Here is a 27,148-nt window from a genome sequence, read left to right as displayed (position 1 = left end):
CCCACACAGCCCGAGCAGCAAGTCCCAGCAGGATGGATGTTATCTTCCAAAGGCGTGGAGAAGTCCTTGGAGCGATGCTCAGTTCAGAGAGCCATGCCGGAAGATAAAGCCCCAAGAGAAGTAAGAGACCACCTACTCTCGAGTCAAAACTAGTAGTTTGACTTGGTTGGACTGTAGCATGTCAGCAGCATAACCGAGGCATTACGTTAAACACAAACACCACCCAGTGAAGCCAGCCAAGCTCTCCAGGTGCTTAAAATCATGCAAGTGCTTAAGATGGTAATTGAGCAAAGCGCATAAGGATTACGGGTGTTGTCAGCTTAGGCAAAAGGAATATGTAATAAGTCACAGAGAAGCATTCTTTTTATTACGGTTTGAAAGAAGACTGCTATCACTTCCAAGTAGTTCCAATCCTGCCGATGGATACAAGCCCCAGCACACAGGTTTTTCAGGATAAATCATTGCATTGACTTCAGTGAAGTTATACTGACAGAAAATGTGGCTCCCTACAATGGAGCTGTTCCCCAAAATGCCCCTTTGCTAAGAAATTTTCCAGGTCTAAGTATGTATTTTAACTGTAGAGGTGAACGCTGAGCTGCACACCGGGGTTGTGGCACTACATTCACAAGTGCTGCTCTGACTGCAGCTGCTGCCCATGGAGAACCAGCCACATCTCCCTGCAGCCACCCACTATTAAAAGCCTTTAAGGTGCCCCCACTGCAAGCACAAGGCTCCACAGGGATAGCCTGGCAGGGCTGGTGGTGGAAGAGCTGGTTGTGGAGGCGTGAGGAGCAGCGATGAGCACCATGAGAGACGGCAAGGGGAGCAGGGCAGAGCATCAATGGGCTGCAGTGCCCCTAAACCATGCCCTTTGCTGCCACCACAACATCCCCCATGCTTTGAGGGCGAGAGCTCAGGCATTTTGCAGGAAGTTGTCTAGCCTGGAGAAGCAGGTGAAACTCCAGCAGCGTCTTTCTTACCCTGCAAACACATCTGTGGCTAATTGGCATGGCACAGCACTTTCAAAAGCACCAAAGTGAGGCTTAGGAACTTTACCCGTACCCTGAACAGGTGTAAACTTCTAAGCATTAAATCACTTTGAAAGTTCCTCTAGGCTTAAAAGTCACTTTGGTGCTTTTGAGAATTTGACTCGTGACAGGAAGCCTCTGTTCCTGGACCCTGCTAGTGGCAGCCCAGGGACGGAGCCTCGCCTGGCTCGGGCGGGTGGTCGTCCACCACCCACAGGGATGTTCCCTCACACAGACACATTTCTCTTGTCCCAGGCATGCTGAGGCTCCTGGGCACAGGCTTGGCCTCAGTGAGAAAAGGTTGATGATGAGAGGATGAAGCAGCTCTGGAGGTCGCCTTGAACCATGGGACTTGGACTTTACCTCATAGAGGTGTCTTCTCTGAAACGGGTGGCATCTAAATTACCCTTTGTAGCAGCTAGTAGGTTTGTCAGTGGTGGCTTAGTGCCATCATTTGCCAACGGGAGTTTCTACTTGATCTCATCAGTACCCTTACTCACAGGTCTGCTCAGCCACAAACACAAACAGAAGACTAATTAACTTCTCCAAAGTGCTCTCATAGCCCTCCGTTCCTGCCGTCTCTCTCTAGACCTGCTGACAGTCCTTTGATAGATTTTACTGTGCTCAGGAGAATCCCAGCTCTGCAGATGCTGCATAACAGCAAGGCTGCCCCGAGACTCGCTCCTGCTTTATAAATGCGGTAGTTTTTGACTTCTTTTTGCTGTGGTCCTCCCCCTCCATACAGGTTTTTCCCCTCAGTAATCTCAGAACCCCTTTTGACAAGATACGAGTTGACATGCTTGGTTGATGTCAGGAAAACTGTCAGTTAGTGTATGGGCAGGAACCAGCCTTCTGGGAGATGCAATACATTATTCATCATCTTCCGAAGATCATCTAAAGGTCAGGCTATTTTGGCCTCAAGGTGGATAAGATATGCATTCAGCCTCACGGGCTGGCCACGGTTCCTATACCTGAGAGCCAGGGGTATTACACAATGTGCTTTTATCAGAAACCTGTAAAGCAGAGATGGCTTCAGAACCTTGCAGATCGCCGGTGCTGGGATCGGATAATTATTTACCTTATCTTGAGACAGCCTCAGTCTATCATGTCAGGAGAGAATCAGCACTTCAGGCTTTGCTAAAAGGTAGGGCTTTTCTCTTTAGCCACTGAGGAACCACTTCTTGTACTGGGGTTTCTGCTGCAGTTTGGATCCACACAGTGATAGAAGTCCAACAAAACTTCATCATAAATGACAAATATGTGAATTCAGTTCAGAGCAGCTCCATGCCAGGGCCACCGTGGCAAGATGCCCAAGGGCAGTCAGGACAGGGCAGAAACTGCCAGGACTCTCAGCTACTGCTGCGGGGCTTGGAAGTTTTAATTTTTCTGAGTTGCACAGGTTCCCAGGGGCACCGGAAGTTTTATTTTGACAGTCATGTAGTCAGCCATCCCCCAGCCAGGCCTTTGACCAATATTCCAAGCATCTTTGGGAGGTGCTTAACATTGCAGGAAGTTTAAAACTTAAAACATTTCCATCTTAAAAACAAAAAGTAGCTCCCCAGTTAGGTGGAAGCTCTCAGGGTGCTGTGTCAAGCAGTGTTGAGACAAAATACAAAATGAATTTAGGTTTGTCATATCTGGGGTTTAAAATAGACAATGAAAGAAAGAAGGTTGGTTCCCGTATTGCTATAGCTGAGTAAAAATACTCTTTGCATCCAGGAAATACAAAGCATTCCCTAGTACCTCCAGAAATACCGCGGTGCTCTCCGTCTGCTCTGATGCTGCCTTTTTTTTGAGGGGTGAAGGTGGCCACATCCCAGGGGCTTAAACTAGACCAGCTTCTCATGTCCAGATTTGTGTCTCTCACTCTGTAATATATGTGGTGACTTTCTCAAGTGTTTGTTTGGCAAATAGACTGCGGCACGGTGGATTGGACATAGAGAGTTCTCTGCGAAGTTCTGCCATTTTAACTGCAGTCATTCGCTGTCACCATAGCTTGGAGTTAAACTGGGGAGCACTCTGCTATGTCCCAGCATCTGAATCACACAGCAAGAGGGGGCTGGGTGCTGGGGTGAGACCCAAGCGATGAATCCCCTGGTGCCATACCATCTTGCAGTAGGAATGCCCTCAGCCCATATATGAGATGTTTTTATTCCGCAGTAGCAGCTTTAACTACCATCTAAGAGAAAGGCAGAGTTCACCTTTCAGGCAAGAACTCCAGTGAGTTACTTTGTATTTAAATTACATCTAATTGTCTGGCTTTCATATGGAGTGAGGACCAACCCCACCAAGCTGTGAAGTGTCCAGGCACATGGCTTCCTACCTAGATGCCATCTGACAATGGACTTGGAAAAAACTCATTCAATGCTTTCTTTTCCTTGCCTTTACTGGCAAGGTCTGAGCTCAGTGCCACAGACAGGGGAGAGGAGCACTCCCCACACTGGAGGATGGTCAAGCTAAGCACCAAAGAAGCAAGCTGGATGCACATATGTCCATGGGACCAGATGGCATGCACCTGAAATGCTGGGGAAGTCGGTCAATGTTGCTGTGAGACCACTCTCTTACATCTGGAAGGTCATGGCAACCAGGAAAGGTCCTTGATGACCAGAGAAAGATGCCTGCCTTCAAAAGAAAGGCAGAAGGGAGAATGTGGGGAAGGAACAGCCAATAAGCCTCATCCCTGTGCCAAGGAAAATTATGAAGCAAGCCCTGAGGGACTCTTTCCATGTCATGGAGGACAGGAGAGTGACTAGGAACTTCCAGCTTGGGTTCTTCAGAAGGAAGGTGTGAGGGTGCAGCCTGCCTGCCCTCATGATGGAAAATGTGACCCATCTATGTGGTAGAGGAGGCAGTGAAGGCAGATTTCTTCAGCTTTAGCAAGGCTTTCACCATGGTCTCCCATAGCTTCCTTGTAGCCAAACCAAGGTAGTATGGGCTGCGTGGATAGACTACAAGGTGAACAAAAAACTGGGCTCCAGAGGGAGTTGTCAGTGGTTCGGAGTCCATCAGGCAGCCAGGTATGAGCCATGGGGCCAGAACCACTTTATACCACCATCACCAAAAACCTGCACAATGATGAAAGCTAACTCCATACTTGGTGGATTGGCAAGCACGTCAAGTGAAGTGATCCTTTCCCTGTTTTCAGCATTAGTGAAACTGCAAGTGGGTACCATGTCCAGTTTGGGGCTCCCAGTACAAAAAAAAAGATACAGACTTAGGGGAGCAAGGGGTCTCTGAGGTGGTTGGAGGACTGGGGCATGATGTGTGAAGAAAAGGCAAGGGAGCTGGGTCTGCATCGCCTGAAAAGACTGGAAGGACGAGAGGCAGCAGTCACGAGCTGCAGGGAAGGAAATCACGCCTGTACATAAGGAAAAATTCTTTGTTGGTGGAGGGGAGGCAGCAGGGGGCAGAGAGGCTGGGGACTTCTGTCATGGAGATTTTCAGCCCCCCCCCCATAGCTTTTTCTCTGCCTGCTACCAATGTAACACCACTCTTCCAGGGACTACAAGAAGCAAACATTTTTACCCAGCTTATTCTTAAACGCTTAGCCAGAGCAGAGCAACAAAAAGCACCATTTACCGAGTGACGAGCTGAAAACCTCTGGGGAATGGAGAAGCTGTGGCTGGCCCAAGGGTGGCACGAGGGCAGGAAGGTGAGTGCCTAGGGCTGAGACAACACTCATCACCTTGGAATGGGACTTTACGAAATGATGGAGAAAGCTGCTACTGGCCACAGCATAGCTGGAATTTGGCCTGGAGTGAAGTCAGCAAGAAAGAAGAAATAAAACCCCCAACATCAAAGCTTTCCTCTCGGGGTCAATTTACACCTTGGAGTTGTCTGCCGCCAATGTATGTCAATCTAACAGCTCGCTGCTGAGCAGGGAGGGGCTGCGTGGCTCGGGGACCCCAGCCCAGGACCTCAGCCCTCCACCTCCTGTCACCTCCTGTGAATCCCCAGGCAGCTGGTTTTCCTCCATCCACCTGGCATCGAGGAAACAGGATCTGCAACTACGTATTGATGCCTGGCATAGCGACTGGCCAGGGGAGATTACTGACGAACCATTTACTTTTACCTGCAGGTCAAACTGTCTTTCTGCTTCCTGCACTGCCACCTCGAAGGCTGCCTTCTTACCACCACAGAAGAGCTGCTGCAAATCAATCCTTTGAAAAAGTTTCCTGGCGCAGCCTCCAAATCACTTATCTTTGATTATTTCTAGTTCCACCGTGCAGTCCATCGTGTCTTGAGGGCACGGGACAGAAGCCAGGAGCCCTCCAGTGCAACCGCTTGCTTAATTCCTTGGGTGTCTTCCCTGCTGATACATAGCAGAGATTGGCAACTAATCTATATATAGTACAGCGCCGCGGCCGAGACACAATGGCTGCATTCAGCGTGCATACATGGTGATGTCAGCAATGGATGTTTAATTGCATCATGGGAAGTGAGGGGAGAAAAGAATTGGGAGAAAAAAAAAGGAAAAAAAAAAAAAAGAAAGGGGGCCCCTTGCCCCTCCACTTTACATAATTTCCTTCGCCGCCAGATGGGAAGGCATGGGAATGCCGTCCCCGCATATCGGGAGCTCCCTCCCCTAAGCCTGGCACGGCCACATCTGTTTCCCTGATTTCCTACGCTTCTGATCTTCTTCACCTGCCCTGCACCCCACCGCCTTGGGAGAGCTTCCTGAGATGCTGCCTCCGCCGTTTGATTTGGCTTCCTGAGGCTCGCTCCCTCCTTCCTTATTTTTACCTCTCCGCCTCGCGGTAGCATCCAGAGGCTGGTAGCTCTGAAATGCTGAGGAAGGGTAGGGTCCGCACCGCAGAGACCACACAAGCCCCTTGGCTGCTTTTATTTAAACAAATGAGCATCTGTACGGCGAGGCAGTGGCTCACAAAAGGGGCTGTCAGCCTCAACACAACTCCAGCGCTCCGTGGCGAGCAAACAGAAGACACACAAGCTTCTCTTCCCAGCAGCCATCCATCATCCTAACGTACGTGGGTTTTATTTGGAAGGAGAGACAACACCCTGCTTCAGCAGAGCAAAAAAAGGAAAAAGATACTCAGAGCTGTGGAGTTCCCCTGTGTGAGACCTTCAGCATCAGCCAAGTCCTGGTGTTCTGGCTCAACGGCTCTAAAATTTCCCCGAGTCGCCGCCTTCCCTTTAAAGTTCCCGCTCTTGCAGACAGTTTCTGTGGCATCCTCTGCTTGAAGAAAGCTTCCCTTTGTCTTATCCCCCCGCCTATTTATAGCTCCCGTGATGGAGGTATACTGGGAAGGATTTACACCAACATGCCCTTCTGTGTGCGGACACGAGGCGCAATGCAAAGGGACACCAGAGAGCCTCCAAGAAACCAGAGGCTCCTCAGGGCACATTTTTGGGAAGGAGGCTGTAGCAAAAAAGGGATTAATTTGGGTGTTTCACCATCAGCATGCAAGAAAGGCATTTATGAAGGACCGTATGAGTGCTGTCAGGGTCCCACATAGGAGAGGAACCACCCCAAAAGCTTCCCATGGCCAGGGAGAGCTGTCTGAGCAAGAGCTTCTCACTCCTTGGCAGCCTCACAGGGCTGTGAGGAGGGGAGCTGCCTCCCCCGGGGCGTCGGAGCCTTCCCAGTGGAATTGGGGTCTGAGACTCGAACCTCTCACACATCCCGCGGGTGCACAAGAGCCTCATCGTGTAACCTGAGTCTGGAGGAACCGCATGATGCAAGGTAGCAAAAGCTTCCTCTGAGCCCATCTTACAGCTTTCCCTACAGGAAATGCAATTATAGCCAATTACAATACTCGAGTGAAGCAGAAACTTCGATTATCACTCCGCGGGGCTGCCGGCTTATTCATTCCCTCTGCTGAAGGAGCATGTTACCATTGCTGTACTGTCACTGACCAGTTGGTTTCAACACATAAAACCCTAAACATTTGAGGTCTGGGTTGGCTCTAAGACTATTTTTCTGCTAAGGACACTGCAAAAACGCTTTTCTCTCTCAGCATCCAATTCACACCTCTGCAACAGACCTGCCTTGGTCAGAGCTCCTCCTGTGGTAGAGTGGGGTCAGGATCGGTGCCACGGGTGTTTACACAGGTCGTGGTCCACCCATGCTCCAGGAATTGTGGTCCCTGGGGAATGATGAGGAGGTGTAAGGGGATTTGCAGCACTCTATCTCAGTTATCCTGGAGATGTTTGGGATGTCTCTTTGCAGACAGATGGAGAGACTGAAGATGGGAGCATCCCCCTGAGCAGGCTGCACAAGGGCCGCATCCTGCCCTGCACAGGGCTGGCTGTGGCAGTGCTGCGGGGTGTTTGGGGCCAAATCGGGGGCTGGTAGCAAAGAATCGAGGTGCCCAAGCATCCCAGCTCCTGCTGGCAGGTCTGGAGGGAGCAGCTGCTTGCACCCTGAGTTTACACAGCTGCATGGAAGTGTTAGCAGCTGGCAAGCCATTCTCCCCCAAGCAGCAGTGTGTACCACCTCCTGCAGCTAAAAGCGTTCCCCCAGCCCGGTAAAAGGGTCCTGGGGACGTGGAGGAGAGTGAAGGTGGGGCTGAGTTGGGAGTTACAGCCGAGCTAAGCACGCAGAGAGGATAAACTCTGAGGGAGGTATCGGGGCAGCGGCGCTGTCATGAAACAGGAGACTAATAACGAAACGTTTGCAATTATTAGCCCGTAATGTTGGCACCTGCTTTCTACCCCCAGCTGTGCGGAGCTTGCGTTCCTTGACCTGCAGAGCGTGTTTACAAGACGTGTCTATTCTGCCAAGATTTTCCTGAAGGGAAAGGGGACCCGATGGGACTTTTCTTTGAAGGTGAGTTGAGAGGCCGTTTTAATACCACTCCAGCATCAGTTTTTGTGCATGTTTTATATAGTCCAACATCCAGTCACTTTCTTGTGCACCCAAACCTGGATTTAGACCATTCTTAATGGCAAGCATCATCTTTGAAAACCATGACAGCATTAGGGCAGGGCTAGGGTGAGAACAGACATTTTCATCTTCTGGCCTTGAGCCCATCCTGGAGGGCAATAGTTGCGCTGTCAGCATGAGATTAAAGCCAACACAGGTACTTAGTGGAGCAAGGGATCTGATTGAACAGATGGTGAATACAGAGAGATTTGAGAGGTCTGGAAGAGGAAACTAGTTTTTGAGATGCAGTTATTCGGAGAAAAAGGTGCTAAAAGTCCTTGGTATGTAAATCCCTTTGAGTGGTTAGAAATATACGATTTTCAGCCAGAATCTCTGAAAGGAAGAAGAAAGAAATCGGAATGCACAGGGAAAAAAAATGTTCTCAGGTTCCTACCGAGTAGCAGGAGAGCTAAGCATAAAAGGTGAGACTATCAATGCAAGTGAAAAAAACTTCTTTTATCAAATGCAAAAATGACACCTTTTCATCGGCTCTGTGCTCTCAAGCATGACAGTAGGGCCTTACTGCTCTCGGGAATGGAGAGAAGAACATCGATCCCCTAACCTGGTTGTGCCTGGGGTTAAAAGCATTGTCAGCTGCTCGAGCACAATATCCCTGCTTCCCAACAGCCCTTGAAGTGTGCAGAGACGCAAAGTTGCATGCACACCAACACGATCTAGAGATTTCACTGGCACATGTGAACAGGGGAGGCTCTCTGTTCCCCTCTGGATCCTACCACATCCCAACAAGCACATCCTTAAACTCAAGGTGACCCTGCTGTAGGGGAGATGGATGGGTGGAGGAGGGGGCATCAAGAGCTTGAATTAAATTGCTGCACAAGCCAGTTCCCAGTGATTTATACCGTGGGGACAACACTTTACCGCTTCTTTACTCCCCAGCCCTCCACCCTGCTCAAGACCCAGCATACCATACAGGAAGCTCAGCAACACATGCAGAAAGTTGAACTTACTACTGTACTTACTAATGGATCCAATGACAGATATATGGTTGAACGAGAGTCAGTGTGCAAGAGCAGGCATGGCAAATTTGGAATCTGAGGCAAATTTAGAAGTTTGTGCTTGCAAGAGGAAAAATGAGGAAAGGGGGGGGAAAAAGAAGCACAAATCAGTGCTAAAGTGGCTGGATATAAGTGGCACGGTTGTCCATGGAGTACCGTCATGGTGAAAGCCAAAAAAAAAGAATGGGTATTCCTCTGAGTATAGTGAAAAAGCCGCTAACAGTGAGCTAAGGAACAACAGCAAACCCTTCCCCTTTCACTTATTTGGGGCTATTTGACAAATGTGAAATCCCCGAAGATGAAGGCAGCATCAAAGCCTTGCCAAAGACTTTACTGGGATAGATCTGCTGAAAGTGACCCCCTCACACCCGGATTGAGCGCAGGAGGCAAAGATCCAAGGAGGATGCAGCACTGTGTCTCTTGCCTCTTCGTCACTGTTAACAAATGAAGAAGGAAGGGGATTCTCGGGTGCACCAGGACAGGGAGAGTTTAAGGCTTTTATAATCCCTAGAAAATCTTACACAACACTTAAAGTGATGAACTACTGGCTTGGCTTTTTATGTCTGTGTACTCCTTTGGTATAGCAATATCAGGGATAGAAATGTTTTCCAGGTCCTTAGGTGCAAAAAAAGCCACAATGACAGAGAAGCTTGGTCCTATACATTTATTATTATTACGTGTGCGTGTTCAGGGATTTTCACCAGCTACTCATCCTCTTCTGTTCATGTGCCATAATGAGCTTTGAGCTTGTGTGCTGCTGTAGTGCTCAACACAGCAGGGCAAAAACCGCCCGGCTGCTGGACCGTTTCACGCAGGTGGTATAGGGGAGAGCTCCTTATGTGAATGTTTGCCTCTAAAATTACAGTAAAATATCCCCAAACCCACAATTACTGTACCTGGTTCTATTTAACAAAGCTTTTAACCTTCAGACCCCTGGCTTTTCCAGCTGTATTGCTTTTGGCAGGAACACTGTTCTGTTTGTCCTGTCGTGCTGCTGGCAGAAATCAGATGCTTTCCTTCAAGTAGACAAAGTTTCCAAGCACGGACAGTGTGGAAAGCACATCCCGACATTTGAAGCAGATGCTAGGGAATGATTCAGGTGCAGTCTTCCATCCTAAAGTCTTATTTTCCTCTGAAATAAAAGGGGAAAAGGAAAAAAAAATGTATTTTTAATGCATAGGTCAGCTGCAGTGGCTGGGCAGTTAGTCAAAGGCAGACAAATGTTGCCAAATAGAGATTTTCCAATTAGGCAGAAGTTGGCCAAAATCCTTAGAGCTATTTTGAGGCTAGGTAGGTGTCTCTGAAGATCTGGCCAACAGTGCCCAGATTTTCATATTGTCAGAACGTTTTAACATTTCATATCTTAACACAGCTCCGATGCGATCACAGCAGAGTTGTGATTTCAACGCAGCCTAAGTGATGGACTTGCCTCGAGAACAAGCTATGCCGTTTCAAATTCAGATGGCAACAGTGTATGAATGGGGGACAAAAGAAAAATGGGAGAAATGGGCATGAAAAATACAGGAGAGAAGGGAAGAAATGCGAGAAACCTCAGCAGAGTGACACAAAGGAGAATGAGCAGAATGCCAAGAAATGCCTCAGACGCTCACGTAAGCAGTAAGATTTCATTTATTTGGCACGGAGGGACAATAGCCCTGCTAACCAGGATAGCTATTGTTCTTTTGTTTTTAGGAAACAAAAAGGGTAGATGCAAAGCATGAGATTCCCAGGGAAAAATCATAAAAATAAGTTCTCATCCTGCTGTCTACCGAGGAACCAGAGGACCCTCGTACTTCACCTATGGCCCTCGCGCTGTTACTCACCCCCGTGTTTGTCGGCTTAGAAAACAAATGAAATATATTGAGGCCTTGCTCTGTCTGAGGAGAGCCAAGGGTTTTTTTATAGTAGAAGAAGTTAATAGGATTGGAAAGCATCGAGTCAATGCACTAAGCAGAAAAATGCTCAGCGCTGTCTGCTGTGTCGCTGAGCACATGAGCGCTCCAGCAGCTGATGTTTCAGAAGCGAGTGTATTCCCCTTAGCTTTATTTCAGTGCTTTTCATAACGAAAACAGAAAGGCATCCATACTCAAAAGAAGCCTCAAAATGCTGCATTCCTTCGGGGGTGGTGGAAGGAGGAGAAAAGAGGGACTTAGATCTAGAAAGACAGAGGTGCCCAAACATGAGGATGACAGTCAGGGAATAAGGACCCACTGTCTGGGGACAGGGATTTGCTTATAGATTTTTACAAGCTCGGGGAGGGTTTAAGCGGTACACGAGGTGCTGGAGCTTTGGCGCAAGCACAGTGGATCCTGTCAGCAAAAAGGACCTTCCACACGCAGGTAGCCTCGTGAACCCGCAGGAGCCATTTGAAGCATGGAGGTGCAGAATTTCCCCCTTCAGCCGGCTAGCTGAAAAGCAAACAGCTGTCACCGAGGAAGGCAGGGGTGTCAGATATGCCTGGAGACATGCATCTGGGGATTTCTGCCCAATTAAAATATTTCTGAATGCAAAAGGCGAGGATTTCAACCGAGGGGGCTAGCGGAAGGCGTTATCTGGGAAACCCGAACAGACCGGCTGGGCGTTTGTTGTTCGGGGAGTTACTGCTCTTCGCAACTAACTGGCTTCATCTGGAAAAGGACAAGCTCCACAGCATCATAATCCTCTGCGTCAACCACAGTACAAATAAACAGAGTCGAGTCAAGGCTCAATGATTTTTTAACCTCTGCTAGTCAAAGCCGTGGTGGGTTTCACCTGCACGCTCCACTGTGAACATATGGATACGGGATACAAAGAACAGAGCCCCCGAGCCGAATCCTTTACTGATAAATAACGCAAGTTCCCAGCTGCATACACTACTGAGGGGCATGATAAATATTCATACTTGTTTATAACCTAATGCACGGGAGTTGCCCCGTGGACTTCTTCAGCGATTCCCAGTGCACGGTCTGGCATAAGGACGCTGTGCTCTTGAGTTTCTCAGGTCTCTGAAGAGCTTTTGGAGATGCTCGCAGGCATGGCTCAATGCTGTGTTTAGGACCTGTCAGTAAAAGACAAAAGGCGTTTTTATTTCTAAGTAGACAGTTTCAGTCAGTGCCTAGTTTTTTGTATGTCTAAGGCCTAAAGAGAGGAGGAACGTCATTCCGTGTAGTTTGATAGACTGTTTTCCTTTTCGCTCTTTTTTCCTTATTTATTATCACTACTCGACGCGCATTTGTTTTGAGTTCATTTTCCTTTTTCTTGTTTGTTTTACCACCTCTTCCATTCGCAATCCTGTGCGTACCCTTCCCAGTCTCAGCTCTTTGCTCTCCAACCCTCGGCCGGTTTCACGTGCCCGAGCTTCCCCTCGCGAGGGGCGCGACGCCGCGGCAGCCAGTTGGGATGGGTGCAACTCCCCCTCGCCCTGCTGCTGTCACGGCCGGGATTTCGCGGCGGTGCAAGGGGGATGGACGCTGATTTTTTGCTAGCTTCATCGGGTCGGTGTCGGGAGGGGAAACGCCGCTCCCCGCCCAGCAGCAGAGCCGGGGCTGGCCGCAGCAGCGCAGAACGGGCTGGGCGCAAGGATGGACCGAGCGATGTGGCAGGTCTGAAGCCACCTTAACGCCCCGATGCCTTCGCAAAGCCCCAAACGAAAAGAAATATATAAAATAAAAGGAAAGAGGGGAAAAAAGGTCTGGGGGGCGACCGCGGCTGGGGGTTCCCGGCTCCGAAAGGAGCGATGGCAAAGGGCGGGGGGTCCGGCAGGGCGGATGGGGGCAGGTCGGGCGGCGGCAGCAGCAGCAGCAGCAGCAGGAGGAGGAGGAGGAGGAGGAGGAGGGCGAATGTTTCCTGCCCGCCGCCGCCGCCCCCCGGCCGCCCCCCGGAGCCGGGCGGAAGTCAGCCCGCGCCGTCGGAGCTTAAAAGGCTCCCGCACGCCGCGCCGCCCCAGTGCCGGCGGCCGCAGCGGGGCCAGAGGCAGCGCCGCCAGCCCTGCCGAGGCCGGGCCATGCGCTGCCCCCCGCCCTGAACCCCCCCCTCCCCGGACCCTTCCCCACCTCCCAGCCGCCCGCCGGGGCCGGGCTCAGCCCCGCCGCACCCCCGCCGGGCCGGGGAAGGCGCCCGGCGCGATGGCTCTCCCCGGCTGCCGGGACGGTGCCGCCGCATCAGTGAGTAATTGCTGCTAATTCGCCCCCCGGGGCCGCCGGGCTCCGGCCCGGCGTTTTGCGGGGGGTGGTGGGCTTGGGGGGGGGGGGGGTTGGCTTTTTTTTTTTTTTCTCCCCCTCCTCCTCTTCCCTCCCTTTGCCCAGGTTTTACGTTATTTTTGTTTTCTCAATAAAACCCCACGCGAAGAGGCGAGATGACAAAGGAAACGTGATCCCAGGCGCTGCAGGGGCTCCGAGCGAGCGAGAACCGAGGAGGAGGAGGGGGCGAGCGGAGCGCTCTCGGATAGCATTGCACAGCGGCTCCAATTTGTGCGAGCGAATATAATCCACCCCCCATGAATAATTCAGGGCGGCCGGCGGGGACCTGCCGCTGCTCCTCTGCCCGGCCGCGGCGTGTGCGAGCCGAGCCCAGCCCGCGGTGCTGAGCGGGGGCCGGGCACCGCGTGGGGGCTCGCCGCTGCCCTCCGCGGGGGAGCCCCGCTGGGAAGGAGGGAGGGAGGGAGGCAGGGTCCTGCGGGAGCCGGGGCTCCGAGCAGCCGCCGGATCCCGTTCCCTCGCCGTCCCCGGAGCCTTTTTTTCTTCCTCCCTGCCACATCCATCTCCTCCTCCTCTGGGTCCCGCCGGTGGGGTGGGCACCGAGGCCGCCCTCCATCCCCACCCCCAGTCATGCGGTGGCGGAGCAGGCGTTGGCGGGGGAGGACTGGAGCCGGAGAAGTCTGCCCGGCCGCTCTGTTTCAGTGCCTCTCTCTCTCCTAGAGCTGCTCTGGATTGCAAAAGTGGAGGGGGGAACTGAAACGAAATTTCCCCTTCCCCCCCGCCAAGCACAGGTTTAAAGGAAAAGAGGACAAAACCCAACGCCCCAAGAAGAAAGAGCGAAACTCGCGGTAAGCCCCACTGCCCCCAGCCCGGAGGGAGCCACAGCGGACAGAGCAGAGCAAAGCAGAGCCAGGACAGAGCAAAGCAAAGCTGAGCCCGGGCCCCGGCGGCTGCGGGGGGACCTGGCGCCTGGCGCCCATGCACTCTCCGTTGAGGGAGAAGACGGGTAACCAAAGCGCCTTGTCAAACTGCTGACCCGAGGGGGAAATGAGAAGACTGCGTGAGGTATTGACTGCTCTGGGGATCGATACAATTTGTCTAATGCAACGGGGGATCGGGGGTTAAGTACATGGAAGGGAAGAGAGGATCCATTTGCTGAGGGAGAGCGGGACGGCTACACCTTGATACCAAAAATACCCCCCCGGCGGCGAGGTACGAGGCGAGGATCCAGCAGCTCCCTGCGGACCGCCAGATCGATGACACCCTATTTGCAAACCCGGCCAATCGATCCCACTTGGCAAAACGACTGATCGATGCCAGCTTGCTCGTAAGCCGTTTGCAAAACTACCTTCGGCACGCCCCCCGCCTCACTTTTCCTTTTTTTTTTTTGCGTGTGTGTGAGGGGAGATAAGCTTTTCTCCCCCTTAATTCCATCCGGATCAGGCCCCTCGCAAATGGCTTCGTTCCCGGAGTCCGACTTCCAGATCTGCCCGCTGTGCAAGGAGATGTGCGGCTCGCCGGCTCCCCTCTCCTCCAACTCCTCCACGTCGTCGTCCTCCTCGCAGACCTCCAGCTCCTCCGGGGGGGGCGGCGGCGGCGGCGGCTCGTCCTGCGGGGGCCCTCCGCGGCGGCTGCACGTCCTGCCCTGCCTGCACGCCTTCTGCCGCCAGTGCCTGGAGGCGCAGCGGCACCCCGGCGCGGGGGACGCGCTCAAGCTGCGCTGCCCCATCTGCGACCAGAAGGTGGTGATCTCGGAGCCGTCGGGCATGGACGCGCTGCCCTCCTCCAACTTCCTCCTCAGCAACCTGCTGGACGTCGTGGTGGTGGCGGCGGCCGCCGACGAGCACAAGAACGGGCGCCCCGCCGGCACCGGGCCCGCCGCCGGGTCGGCACCGGGGGTGGGCGGCGGCAACAACCGGCACCACGGCCGCCCCCCGCCGCACCGAGCCGCCGCGCCGGGCTCCTCTCCTGCCGCCGCCTCCTCCTCGTCCTCCTCCTCGTCCTCCGCCGCGCCTTCCTCGACGTCCTCCTCCTCGTCGGGCGGCGGCTCCTCGGCCGCGCTCCTGCTGCGGCGGCCGCACAGCCGGCAGGGCGAGCCGCGCTGCAGCTCCTGCGACGAGGGCAACGCCGCCAGCTCCCGCTGCCTCGACTGCCAGGAGCACCTGTGCGACAACTGCGTGCGGGCGCACCAGCGGGTCCGCCTCACCAAGGACCACTTCATCGAGCGCTTCGCCGCCGGGCCGCCCCCCTCCGCCGCCGCCGCTGCTGCCGCCGGGCCGGCCGCGCCGCTCGCCCTCAGCCCGCCCTACCCCGCCTCGCCCTACAACATCCTCTCCGTCTTCCCCGACCGGGCCAGCTACTGCCAGCACCACGACGACGAGGTGAGGCCGGCCGCAGGGGGCCCCCCGGGGCGCTAAGAGCCGTTAATGGACGTTACGGGGCCCCCGGGGTGTGTGGTGGGGGCACCGGGTGGGCGCGGAGGAAGGGGAAGGGTGGGGAAAATGGCCGCGGCGCCTCCCCGAGCCCCTCGGGGGGTGGTGGGCACGGAGCACATCTGAAACCGAGAGGGTGAAGAGGGGACGGTAACCCTTTGAGTCAAAAAAAATATATATTTTCCTTGTGAAGTTAGTAAAGTTGTTCATATTTTTTGACTCAAAGTTGTCCGTCGCTGTGCATCCCACCTCCATCTCCCGCTGGTGGTTAACAGGAGAGTTTTCTTGTGGGAAAAATGGGAGCTTGCTTTATGTGGTCTCTCTTCAAAGCGCTTTGCCTGAAAGCTGCCCTCCAAATGATTTTAAGCACTCTAATGCCGCTGCTTCTTCAAAATCTGCTGGAAGTGTGTTAAGTCTCCTTGGGATGTGGTTTCTCGCTGCGATAATTTGAAACTTGGTTTTCTTCTCAAAGTGGAAAATAGTGGTTTGCTGTCCCCCCCCCCTCTGTTCTGGGGGGTCAAGATGGGGGGCTTTGCTAGAATTTTCCAGTCGCTTCAGTGCTAGAAGTGGTTTTCCTCCTGGTACAGGATCAGCACAACAAGCTGCTTCAGAGGGATAGCCCGGCTGAAGGCAGGGTAGTATGAGAGGTATAAGTTTTCTGCGGGATGCTTGTTTAATAAATGCTCAAAAGCATTTAATGTAGTGAAAAGTGGTGATGCCCTTAAGGGCAAACTGAAAGCGGAGGCACTTCTAACTCTAATGCTCCTGTATCTTGAACTTTCTAGAAAGCTCTGGAAGATCTCTTCTTTTTTTGTTAAAGCTCCCAGTGACTGAGGAGGGAAAGTAGGAGTTTACTGGAGAAAGGGGGAAAAAACTTAAAATAGCGCTGGGGGCAGAGGGCATGCTTGAGGGGCAAGGAAACTTTTTAGTTTTTGTTTTCAAAAACCAGCTTACTGGCTGTTGGGCTGCTTTTACAGCTTTTTGTGGCATCTTTCTGCCTGTGGATTTCTTAAGGAACTATATGTAATAGGGAATGCTGGAATGAAGGGACACACAGTTCTTAAGCTAAAAAAGTTGCGGTTTACCTTCATTTTGGACTATAGCTTTGGGCTAAAAACTTTTCGTTCTTGTGTTTGCAGAACCCAAAACTTCTTGTTGGAGTGTAAGTGGCACACTGGAGCATGAGCTGTGGCTGTATCACAAGAGCGTGCAGCTACTGGAGTAGATGTTGAATAGTCCTTACCACCCAACAAAAAAGTGGCAGGGGCAGGAGCTCCAAGTTGTTTTTGTAGACTTCTTAAGTGTAAACACCAAAGGGAAGACATCCTAGGCTGGCTTCAAACTGTACAGCTTAACTAGAAGTGACTTCTAAAGAGGCTTGTTAACTAACTTCTATGTAACTTTATTTTCAAAAGTGTGCTTGGAAAAAGGTACATGTGTCAAGATTGGTCTTGGGTGTCCTTGTGTCCTGTAGACCGAGAAACTGTTTTAAAACAAGTGAATGTTTTCAAGCCTTCAGCCCCTGTTGAGAACCTTTTATTCTGCAAATTAATGATAATTAATGATCTATGGCTGTTCTTGATTGGTGAGTTTTGGTGGTTTCTTAATGTGGGTGTGCCTGATTAGTATTTGCAAGTATTTATTATTAACTCAAGGGGAAACATTTGGGGAGGGACTATGAGAACAGTTTATACTGTAAATCTTTCTCACTTGTTAAAAAATCTGGGATGCAAAATGTACCTCTTTTGAGAGAGGGTGGCTGCAAAACAGTGAGGGTTATTGCTTGTTTAATTCAAAGAATGCTATTTACAGCCTCATAAAAGGTATGATAAATAGAAAGGCAGCCTTCCAAGAGAGTGCTTAAGTGATGCACTAAACGCACTATTAGACAGCCAAACAAAGTAAAAGCAAACCTAAAATGCGAGGCTGGAATGGTAGCTTGAAATGTTAGTCTCCATAGCCATGAACTGTGGTTCTACTTGGTATGCAAGTAGAAAAAGCTGGTGACAGAGCAGGATATTCCCTCAGATGTGTCTCCTGCAGGTAAGTTTAGGCACAGGCAATCTAATCTGTGAGCTGCTAGAACAGTAGTTCTCAGACATAGAGTGCTGCTTCCCTAGGATATATCCTCCTCATCCTATTTGAGATAACTTGCAAAGAGTTTGACTCTGACCCTGTTCCTGCAGCTTCTCTGGGCCAAAGCAGCTGGCTCCCTTATCTTCTTCCTCTCTTAACGTGATATTCCTCTGTCCTTCCAACATCAGTATATCACTTGTCACCTTTTGGTTCTAGTCTTCAACGGTTTTTCCTCCCCTTCTCCTGGGAAGTTCTGTGTAGTTCCAATCCTCCCCCCTTCCCACGTCCCCATTTTGAGACCCCCTCAAGTGAAAGGAGGGAAACAGCACTGCCGATGGCTGCTTGCTGGGTGTGTTCCAAGTCTCAGAACAAGGCTACCAATACGCATTTGCTAGACAAAATCAGCATAGTTGCTTATCCTTTCAGTGCAGAAAGATGAAGGTTTCAGCTCTTACTTGTCAGTAAATCCTAAGTGACTGAAGGCACTCACAGAACACAAGTTAACAGCTCAACTTCACTCACAACAATAGTAACAGTAACAACTTATTGTTAGGAGGCAAATATTTTGTTTTCCTTAAGGAAAACAAAACTCCATGCATTGCTTTCAAGGTGGATAGTGCCTGTAAATACTAGAGATGCATGAAAGGAAAGTGAACTGTGTTCCTGGGGAAAAAGTAAAGGCTGATCTTTCTGTGTTTAACAGAGCTTCTGTTGATACCTGTTCCAGTTGGGCTAGTTAACACTTGGAACCTCACTGCCTGGTATAAAATGCTTTTGGGACAGCAAGGGGAATACTTAATTTCAGTCAGATATTTCAAAGCATTCTACAAAGGTGGCAATACTTCTGTTGCAGCCCTGAAGCTTTCTTCCGTGTGACCATGCTAGTGTGGATAAAACTGTTCCAGTAGTAACTGGATGATGTTGTGATAAAAGCCAGTAGAATAGGACTTTACCTTGAAAAAGGTTCTACCTCAATCTAATCCATAATTAAATCAAATAAGCTGATTGGTTTTCAGTGTATCTGATTGTCTCATATCTTGGCATGAAAGATCACATCTATTTTTCTTTCTGTAGAATTATCAATGAGACTGCAAACCAAACTAGGTGCTTAGAAAATGCTGGAATTGCTATAGGATGTTTGGCTTCTTAAGATGGAAGAAAGTATCTGGATTCAAATGACTTCACTATTGCAAAGAGTGGAAAACACAGCAAGTATCAAGTCAAATGATGCGGAGTTTCCTTTATGCCAGTCCTCAGCTGTGCTACATGGTTTAGTTAGTATCACTTGGTGCTTGGTCAAAAGACTACAATAGCAGACTTCTGACACTTTCTAGGGAAAGTGCAGAGTGGCTAAATTCAGTCAACTTAATGGTCTGTGACCCCATGGTTCTCATATTGCTTTACAGGTTCAATCTCTGAAGTGGTTCAGAGACCATAGGGTAAAACCTTGTAGCACCATGGCTTACCCCTGCTGCAAGAAAGGATTTCATTTTTTTTTCCCTTTTACTTAGCCATGCTGTTCCTTCTTTTTTGCTTGCATCAGTTATGGTTTTGGTCAGGTTCTTTATGATTTGGATTAATTCACAAACTCATTAGCAGTTTCTTATCAGATCAGTGAGTTGAAATGGATTCATGGGGCTATCAGTGCTCTTGGGCAAGACTGGCTGAAATTAGGCAGCTATTTTGAATCCTAGAGTTGCGTATATTCATAATTTGTCTCTTTAGACAACAAAGAATTACATTTATTGTTCTGCAGGTTGTAAAAGAAAATTTTGAGAACTTGTGTATGCCTAGGGGAAGGAATACAAACAACTGCCATCTCAGCTGAAAGTCTGGTACCTTGGTTAAAATTGCTGATTGAGTTCATACCTAAGCCGCTCTTATTAGTGTACTTCTCTGGTTCCACAACAAGAGGAAGCTGTGCTGTAACATCTCGTGGTTGCTCAAAGAAGAGAATCTAGTTTCTTCCTCTTTCCACCAGGCTTGGTTGTATGTGCTCAGCAGGTGAGTCTGAGCTAGTTTAGCTGATTAATGTAGTAGAAAACTTGTCTTCCTCCTAACACTACTGCAAATTTGAATCACAGAAGAATCTGGCTAAAAACGAAACTCTTACAAGGGAAAAAGAGGAAGAGTGATCCTGGGAAGGAAGTGTAGGTTAGATATGGTCCCCCTTTGTAGTGGTTTGCCATCGCTGCCAACACTGAACTTTGCTCTGTGGCACTCATTGTTGTCCACCCTCACGTCTCACCAGAATGGCTGACATAAAGGGAAATATGCCTGTACCCCCCACTTCTCTCTCAAAGGCTATTTGTATGGAACTGCAGTATGTGATTCAAATGCAGGATTTTCCTGTCTGTTTTTTCTGATCATTGGGATTTTTTTACCTCCTAACAAACTCTTAGGAGTACGTCCTGGAGGCATCAGTTTTAATATGTACTTTATAGTAGTGCCTGCTGCACCTTTAGCTTTATAGGACAACTTCTACGTGACCTAGAGAAATGTGTGTTTTCAGTATATAAATTGTGCACAGACTTCATTATATATTGCTGCACCCTTCATTTATCATATTTGCTGCATCTCTTCAAATATCAAATGCATGTGCAAGTGTCCATCTAAAGATAATAATTTGGATTCAATTTCTGACACTTGCTCTCATCTTTCTTTTCTGGTAAAGAAAGCAGAACATGCCTGAGTTACTTTGTTCATACATGGCCCATGTAATGGGGACATATCTTCTGGATGTTCAAGGGTTTTAAAAATCTCTAATTTGACACAGGTATTGACATGTACCTAGTCTTTTTACTTCCAGACAGTGTTCAGATACATGGCGCTAAGCAGCTCACCTTTTAAATTGCCTTGCTTTCTTTCCAGCTGCACTTTCCCTCAGTAAGCACTCAACTTCTGTCTCTTCCCTGCATGAAAAGGTATTTTTCTTCAACTGTTTTCTTTTGTAAGAGAATGTAAGTCCTATTTCATAGCCAGTAAAGTTAGCAATACCATATGGGACAGAATAAAACCTACCCTCTTCTCCTCTACTTTGGTACAACTGACATTCAAATACCCACAACATTTAGGGAAAACACAGTGAAGTCTTTCCTGGTGATAATCTGATACCATTATGTTCCTGGCCTTATTAAGCATGACTTCAGATGTTTTCCAGTGAGTTAACTGGAAGAAATATAAATGCCTTGTCTGTTTGAGGGACTTTCATGAGCTGTTTTTACTTGGAAAACTTCTCAGAAACCAACAGTATCAGTACAGTAGAAGCTTGCATACAGACTACAGCATAGACTTATGAGGTTATAATAACTTTCATTAGAAAATATGGCTGGATATGTGCATATAGAATGGCATGAAACTAATCCTCTCTATACTGAGGGGAAAATTCCTTTATGTAATTTCATTTTCACCCTTGGAGACATCATGGTTACAGTATCTTGTAACTTCAAGAGAATCTGAATTTTGTATCAGTTTGGCAAACAAATCTTGTAGCATGTTTAGGAGTATCCTTTCAGCTAAATTTTCAGCGTGTAAACATGCGTGCCAGACCATGCTTCCTTAGATGAAAACTACCTAGTTATCTCTTTTAAAGTTAAGAAGGTATCACTCTTCTTTCCATACTGTCTTGACCCTGTTTCTTCCTAGTTCTCCTGCCATGCTCCCTTCCTTCCTGCAAAGCTGTTTGTGTCTTTCCAAAGGATCTTGGTGTGTTGAGAGCACAGATCTTAATTTGTATGAATGATGTGCTGAACACAAGACTGGTCTTACCAAAGATAAGATTTCACAGGTTTGTCTTTACTTGTAATCCATGTTCAATAAAGCAATTAAAAATATAATCTTGGATCATAAATATGTAGTACATAATTCTTAGAAATGCTTGTACCCTGTCACTAAGTTTTAAAGTGTAGAAATACTGGATGGGAATGGAAATACTGCTTGGTAATGCAAGAACTCTTTAAATTTAATGAATGGACGTCCCTGATTCTAAAACATTTAGAGTACGTCAGTGTTGTACATGGAAGGAGCTGCAGCCAAGTGCATGTGCAAATCCATTGACCTGCTCTCTAATTTCCATTCCTGAGCTTGCTGAAGGGCTATGGGGAAGGGATGGTATTGTCCTTGTGTAATAAGTTGTTTGTGTATCCAAATCAACTTCGCAAGTCACAGAAATAGAAAAAAGATTAATAAAGAATCAGTGATACTATCTGACTTCTAACTGGAGTTCTAAAGCTTCTTTACAGTGCAATGTGATGTTGGACAATTTTAGTTATGTTCTTTTCTTCCTTTTCCCAATTTAAAGAAAAATTGTATGTAGTTAGTACAGTAGTCCTTTTGCTGAGTCTAAGCTACTTGTCCCTTTCTTTCCTTTACCAACCTTCAAATAATTTATCAACTATGGCATCTGTAGCTAATCACTTCATTTGTGAATTAAAAATGCTGGACAGTTTTGAATGCCGTAGTTCTTCAGTGTGAAAAGGAGTGAAACTTGCTACCCACAGATGAGGCTTATGAATGTATGTTCTGTGTTGTATTGCTGTGCTACATTTTGGCTATGTGAACAATACTGACACTTCAGAACAATTAATTCATAGTTACATGTTCAGCTGCAGGAAATAAGAGCTCTAGCCCTCTGTTTCACTTGAGTGTATAGCGTGCATTTCTAAAATCTCAGATAGTGAGCATGGATAGGATGATATATCTGGTCAGCAGTCTTCAAAGTAGGTGAATTTTTCTGAAGTGACTAAGACTTCAGCTGGAAACTTTAAATGAGAAACTTCTCATTAAATGATTCTGCTTGCTTTGTGCTATGCATTTGCTTTGGTGCAACTCAGAAAAATGGCTTGCTTTCCACCTATGTAGGCAACCTGAGGCAGGCCCTAAACTTGTGTCACTAGCAATAGGCAAAAATAACATTTCAGGGCTGAATACTTAAAATCTGGGGAAGGGTGAGGTATGCCATCGGTACTGTTGTGAAAATAGTCTCTTCTAACCAAAGAAATGTGGAAAAATGTGGAAAAATCTTGTCTGAAATAAGCAGCGAATTAATAGTCAAAGGCTGCTGTCTTCCTGTAGCTACCTCAGTAGTCTTCCTCCTGTTGGTTACCGTGTGGTATGATCTTCACCAAGTTCACGCCATCACCACCACCAAGGCTGGTCCCAGTGTTGTCCAGGACTGCCAAGTAGCAACTGCCAGCCCTTGCAAGGGTCTTGGTCTTCGGGGAAGAAAAAAGTGTATGCTCTCTGGTGATAGCTCTGGTGAGCTAAAGGTAATAGATAAGCTTGTGTTGCATCACTTTCCCTTTAATGTTGGCCTGTGTGCATAACCAAAATATTTAGAGGTATTTTGTCAAGTTTGCTAAACCTTATGGTTTTGTTTGTCTTACATGTTCATCCCATACATTTTGTGGGTAGGCAGTGTTATAAACTATAATTCACTGTAAATATTTCCTTTCCCTGGTTAAGGTGCTGTCAACATACCTAACTACTAAAGGATGTGTTTGGCTGGGTTAAAGGACTGTCAGGGACTTCTGATTCAGAAATTACCATCTCATAATGCCACCAGTTTAACGTTCCAGCTTGTTGCTGTATCTTCCCTTTGTCCTGTGCCATCTTAGGTTCTATTAGCACACTTAGGTACTTGTTGTCCAGAGTGGCAGGCATATGCTAGAAGACTGATTTTATACAGTTTTTCTTCAGCTGATCTTGGTGAACAAAAGGCAAACTGTTATTTAGGAGAACACACCCCCCTTTCCCTTCATTTCATGGCTTCTTATTACTCGTGCCACCCATACTGTCACTGAAGTGTACAACATAAAATCCCTAGCCCTAAATGTTCAGTGTAAGCAAAGCTTGAAAGCTGTCTGCTCTGTAGATGCCTTTAAGCTTTGGAACCCAACCCAGCGTCGCAGCAAGGAGCGAGAGGATGCTGCCCTCCTAGGTGAGGGCTGGTAGCTGGACTGGGAACTAGCTGGTACCGGTCCCTGTCAGCTGACCAGGTAACTATTCCTGATCTTCCCTAACATTGAGTAATGCCCCATCAGGTGATGGGGGGTGCAAGATAAAGATCAGGTAGCTTCCAGCATTTTGCTGTGTCTGTCGTTTGGAAGTCAACTATTCAGTTCTAAAATGTCCTAGTAAGCATGTAGATGCATGGAGCAGAGTGCATCTCTTCCTTTGAGGAAGAACCTCAGAGAACAAAAGGACTCCTCATGCCTCCTAGCCTCCTCTTCCCTTCCCAAGGCCTGCTGGTGAAGGGTTAAGCTCCCCCAGCAGCGCCCCCGCCCCCACCACTATATATGGTGTGCCCAAAGGCGCTGGGGATTTAATACATTGAAGTCGGAGCGTGAAGGGGGTCTGCAGCCTGCTAGACAAAGTCACTCAGATTTCAGGAATACTTGATCCATACAAGGATGTTACTTGAGAAAGGCACTTCTCTGTAAGAAACGGGTTGCCAAAGGAGCTGCCCCAGTGTGTCAGACACAGCGTTCCTCTGGCTACATGGGCAGCTTGGCAGCTGAGCTTTGTGTAACTGGTGACTGATAGGTAGGACAGCCCAAAATCTGGTGAGAACCATCTCTGCAGAGAAGTCATTATTTGTAGGGGTAATAAAAACTGTACTTCTGCCACTGACATGTTTGCAAGTTACAGAAACTGTTGCACAGATAAATTCTCCTTAGTTATATTGAATCAACTGAATAAAAGACCAAAGGAATGGCAAATATAATTCCCAGTTCTTGTAGAAGAAGCTGCAACATGACAAAGGTGTCCTGACACAATGCCTTTGGTGTCAACTTCTGCTACAGGGGTTTAAGTGGATGGGCAAATATTTTTTGAAGAGAAGGGAGGGACTGTTAGTTAAAAAAAACAAACTCTAAAGCAGAACTAGAGATCTGGCGGTGGTCTGGAGTAGATGAATTTCTCAAAGAAATAATCAAACTAACAACAGGCAACCTTAAAATTGTAGAAAATGAAATAAGAATGAACTACTGGAACAGTGAGATCCTTGTTTTTTCAGTGCTTCTCTTTTACATAATAAAATGGCAACTGAGGATGGATGGGGATGGACTGTAATACTTTCTTGCTTCCCTTCCTCCTCCCTTTGGAGTATTGTGGAGGTACCAAGGATTAGGCGTTAGGTCAAGGTTAAAGCAGGGGCTGTTGGCAATGTCCAGAAAGGTGACTGCGTGCCCTTCCTCAGAGCTGAGGTGTCTGCTGCCTTCTACAGTCTAGAAATGTATATTTTAACTGACAATACTGTTTCATGGTAGTTCTAGCATCACCTGTTTTCTCAAGTTCTCAAGGAGTGTGGGTCTCTTACCAGAGCAGAAATAACTGATAACTGATGTGTATGACCCTTGAGCTCTCTGTTGGTGTGAGGCATGGCTTCTTTACTTTAGGTGTGCTGTATAGCTGTAGGTGGAAGGGCTAGTAAAGATGTTAGCAGGCAGCCTAGGCAGGCTGCTGTGAATGGAAACAAGCTTGGAGGGTCTTGAGCTGACTCTTTCTGCATATCTGGCATACTGCTGGATGGCCATCTGCTCCAAACCTCAGGCCACTCTTAAGGTCTACTTTTGCCAGGGAGAAACTGCATACAGATGCTTATGAATTTGATATACTTGCTGGGATAGGTTTTGGACAACTGTCACTTGTCAAAATAAACATAATTTATCTTCATGTTGTTGCCTTCCTAGTAAATGTGATGTTATCTCATTTTTGCTTACTGAACTACTTTGGCAAGATGCACCTCTGAATTTGAACTGCTAACTGTAACAGTTGAGTCAAGCCAGCTTAAGGGATCAGACATGCTGTAGTAAGTTATGTCTTTGTACCAAGGGCAGGAAACGTCTCCTCCACGTGGGCTTGAAGGGAGGGAAGAGTTGCTTGTGGCAGGGGTTGCTGCCTTCTCAAGGTGAAACAAGGTGACTAAATCCTTGGGGTTTGCTTGCAAGGTATGTCTAGTTAGCTGTCTGGCACCTACTCTTATCCTTATTTAGCTCTTTTTGTCCTTGCTTACGTTGAAGGTAACCAGTCACCACAAAAACACTTAGCAGCCTGAGAATTACCAGTGCTGGCATCTGACATTGTCACTAAAACAGTTAGCTGAAGTAGATGGAGGGAGTCAGGGAGGGAGTCACTTTGGTGTGAAATATTTTTCAAGGAGTAATTGTAGGTTTTCAGTTTTAACTGAGTGGTGCTGTTATAATAATTCCTGTACAATCCAAGATGATAAACATTCAAAGGAATGTTAGAGAATCTGCTGGAAACTGTATAGCACTGAATTAACAGTGCACACATTCGTTTTCCCTTGCATGAGCCCTTGGCATCAACTGGATATAGGTAAGGTGGGCATGTCTTTGTGAAGACTTGAGTAGTTGGTTCTCTGGCCTCTGAAGCTTGTAGTGGCATACTATACACTCAGGTTTGGATCAGATCCAAAGGCTGCTCTTCTACCTGATCACTTCCCTGTCTGTTTTCTCATTACTGCTCCTCTCTCTGAGCTAGCTGTCTGAGCTAGCAAAGTCTGTAATCATAGAGTACTTCAACTCGTGATACTTACTGGTGTTCCTCGTATCTTGGTCTCCTGGCAATGATGCCAAAAAACCTTCTGACACTGAGAGCAGAAAGGGGAGAACCTTACCTTTATAAGTACAGGTGTTGCAAAAGTATGCTTTTTGTCACTAGAACACAAATTCACCTTGAACCACTCTTTCAGTCAATAGTTTCGCTTTTATATCTCAGTTCGTAAATGCTGCACAGTAACTGAATGTCTTGTATTGGCAGAAAGGACCATATTTTAGTTTAAGAAGTCATTAAGTTAAATAACTTAATAGCTTCATTTTATTGGTAAAAACAATGAGGATATCTTCATTCTCTAAATGACAACATTCTGGAAACCTATTCTTACTACCAGTGTATGCATTCAGCAAAGAATAGGACTGCTGAGGTGTTCAAGCTGGTGAAACCATTTGGTGAGTGGACTCCAAGCGGAGTGTGGGAAGAGGAAGCTGCATATTTTCTGGGGAGGAAAAAGTGAATTGGTGTTTAATATGCAGGCAAAGCAAGAAGGCCAACACAGAACCAGCCAGTTGCCTCACTTGGCACAGGTATCTCCTGTCATCTAAATCTGAACTTCCTGTGCTTCAGCCTCTTTCAGTCTGTATATCCTGTATCTGATCCCTTTACCCATTCATTGGCAAAAAGCAGCAGGGTGAGCTGGCTCAAAACTAGGAGGAAGGAAGCAAATGCCAGGCTGACTGAACTTACTGGACAACAGAGGTAGGAAAACCCTGCAGCTGTAAACGTGGTATGGAAGCAGGACAAACACATACTGAAATTGTTCCCTGTCTCTTGTCCAAACATGCTCTTCTTCCCTGGCTCTTCCTTGAGTCTAGCCACCCAAATATTGAAATTGAATTAAATAACTAATATATTTTGCATGGATTTTTGTTGAAAGCGGTAACTTGCCTTTTATTATAAAGTGTGATCAAGTATCTCACTGCTGCTTGTTCTGGGCGCTGTCTAAACATGGAACACA

At 48.1% G+C, this 27,148-nt stretch overlaps 1 protein-coding gene across 2 annotated transcripts in view; it reads left to right on the top strand.

The window, feature by feature from the left end:
• Window positions 1-12,865: 12,865 nt before the first annotated feature.
• The window catches only part of TRIM71 (tripartite motif containing 71), a 61,273-nt gene continuing 46,990 nt past the window's right edge, over window positions 12,866-27,148 (top strand). Inside the window, exons 1-2 of one of the 2 annotated variants that reach the window (XM_040548097.1) lie at window positions 12,866-13,072; window positions 13,897-15,486. In XM_040548097.1, coding sequence (XP_040404031.1) covers window positions 14,560-15,486 — 927 coding nt within the window. In that variant the 5' untranslated portion in view covers window positions 12,866-13,072; window positions 13,897-14,559. Of the gene's footprint in view, window positions 13,073-13,825; window positions 15,487-27,148 lie in introns of both variants that reach the window. The other variant, XM_040548096.1, reaches the window with a different exon arrangement.

Source organism: Cygnus olor, chromosome 2 (assembly GCF_009769625.2).
Source record: "Cygnus olor isolate bCygOlo1 chromosome 2, bCygOlo1.pri.v2, whole genome shotgun sequence".
In the NCBI taxonomy this organism is placed as follows: domain Eukaryota; kingdom Metazoa; phylum Chordata; class Aves; order Anseriformes; family Anatidae; genus Cygnus; species Cygnus olor.
Note: the sequence above shows the minus strand (reverse complement) of the source record. Positions and strands in the feature narration are given on the sequence as shown.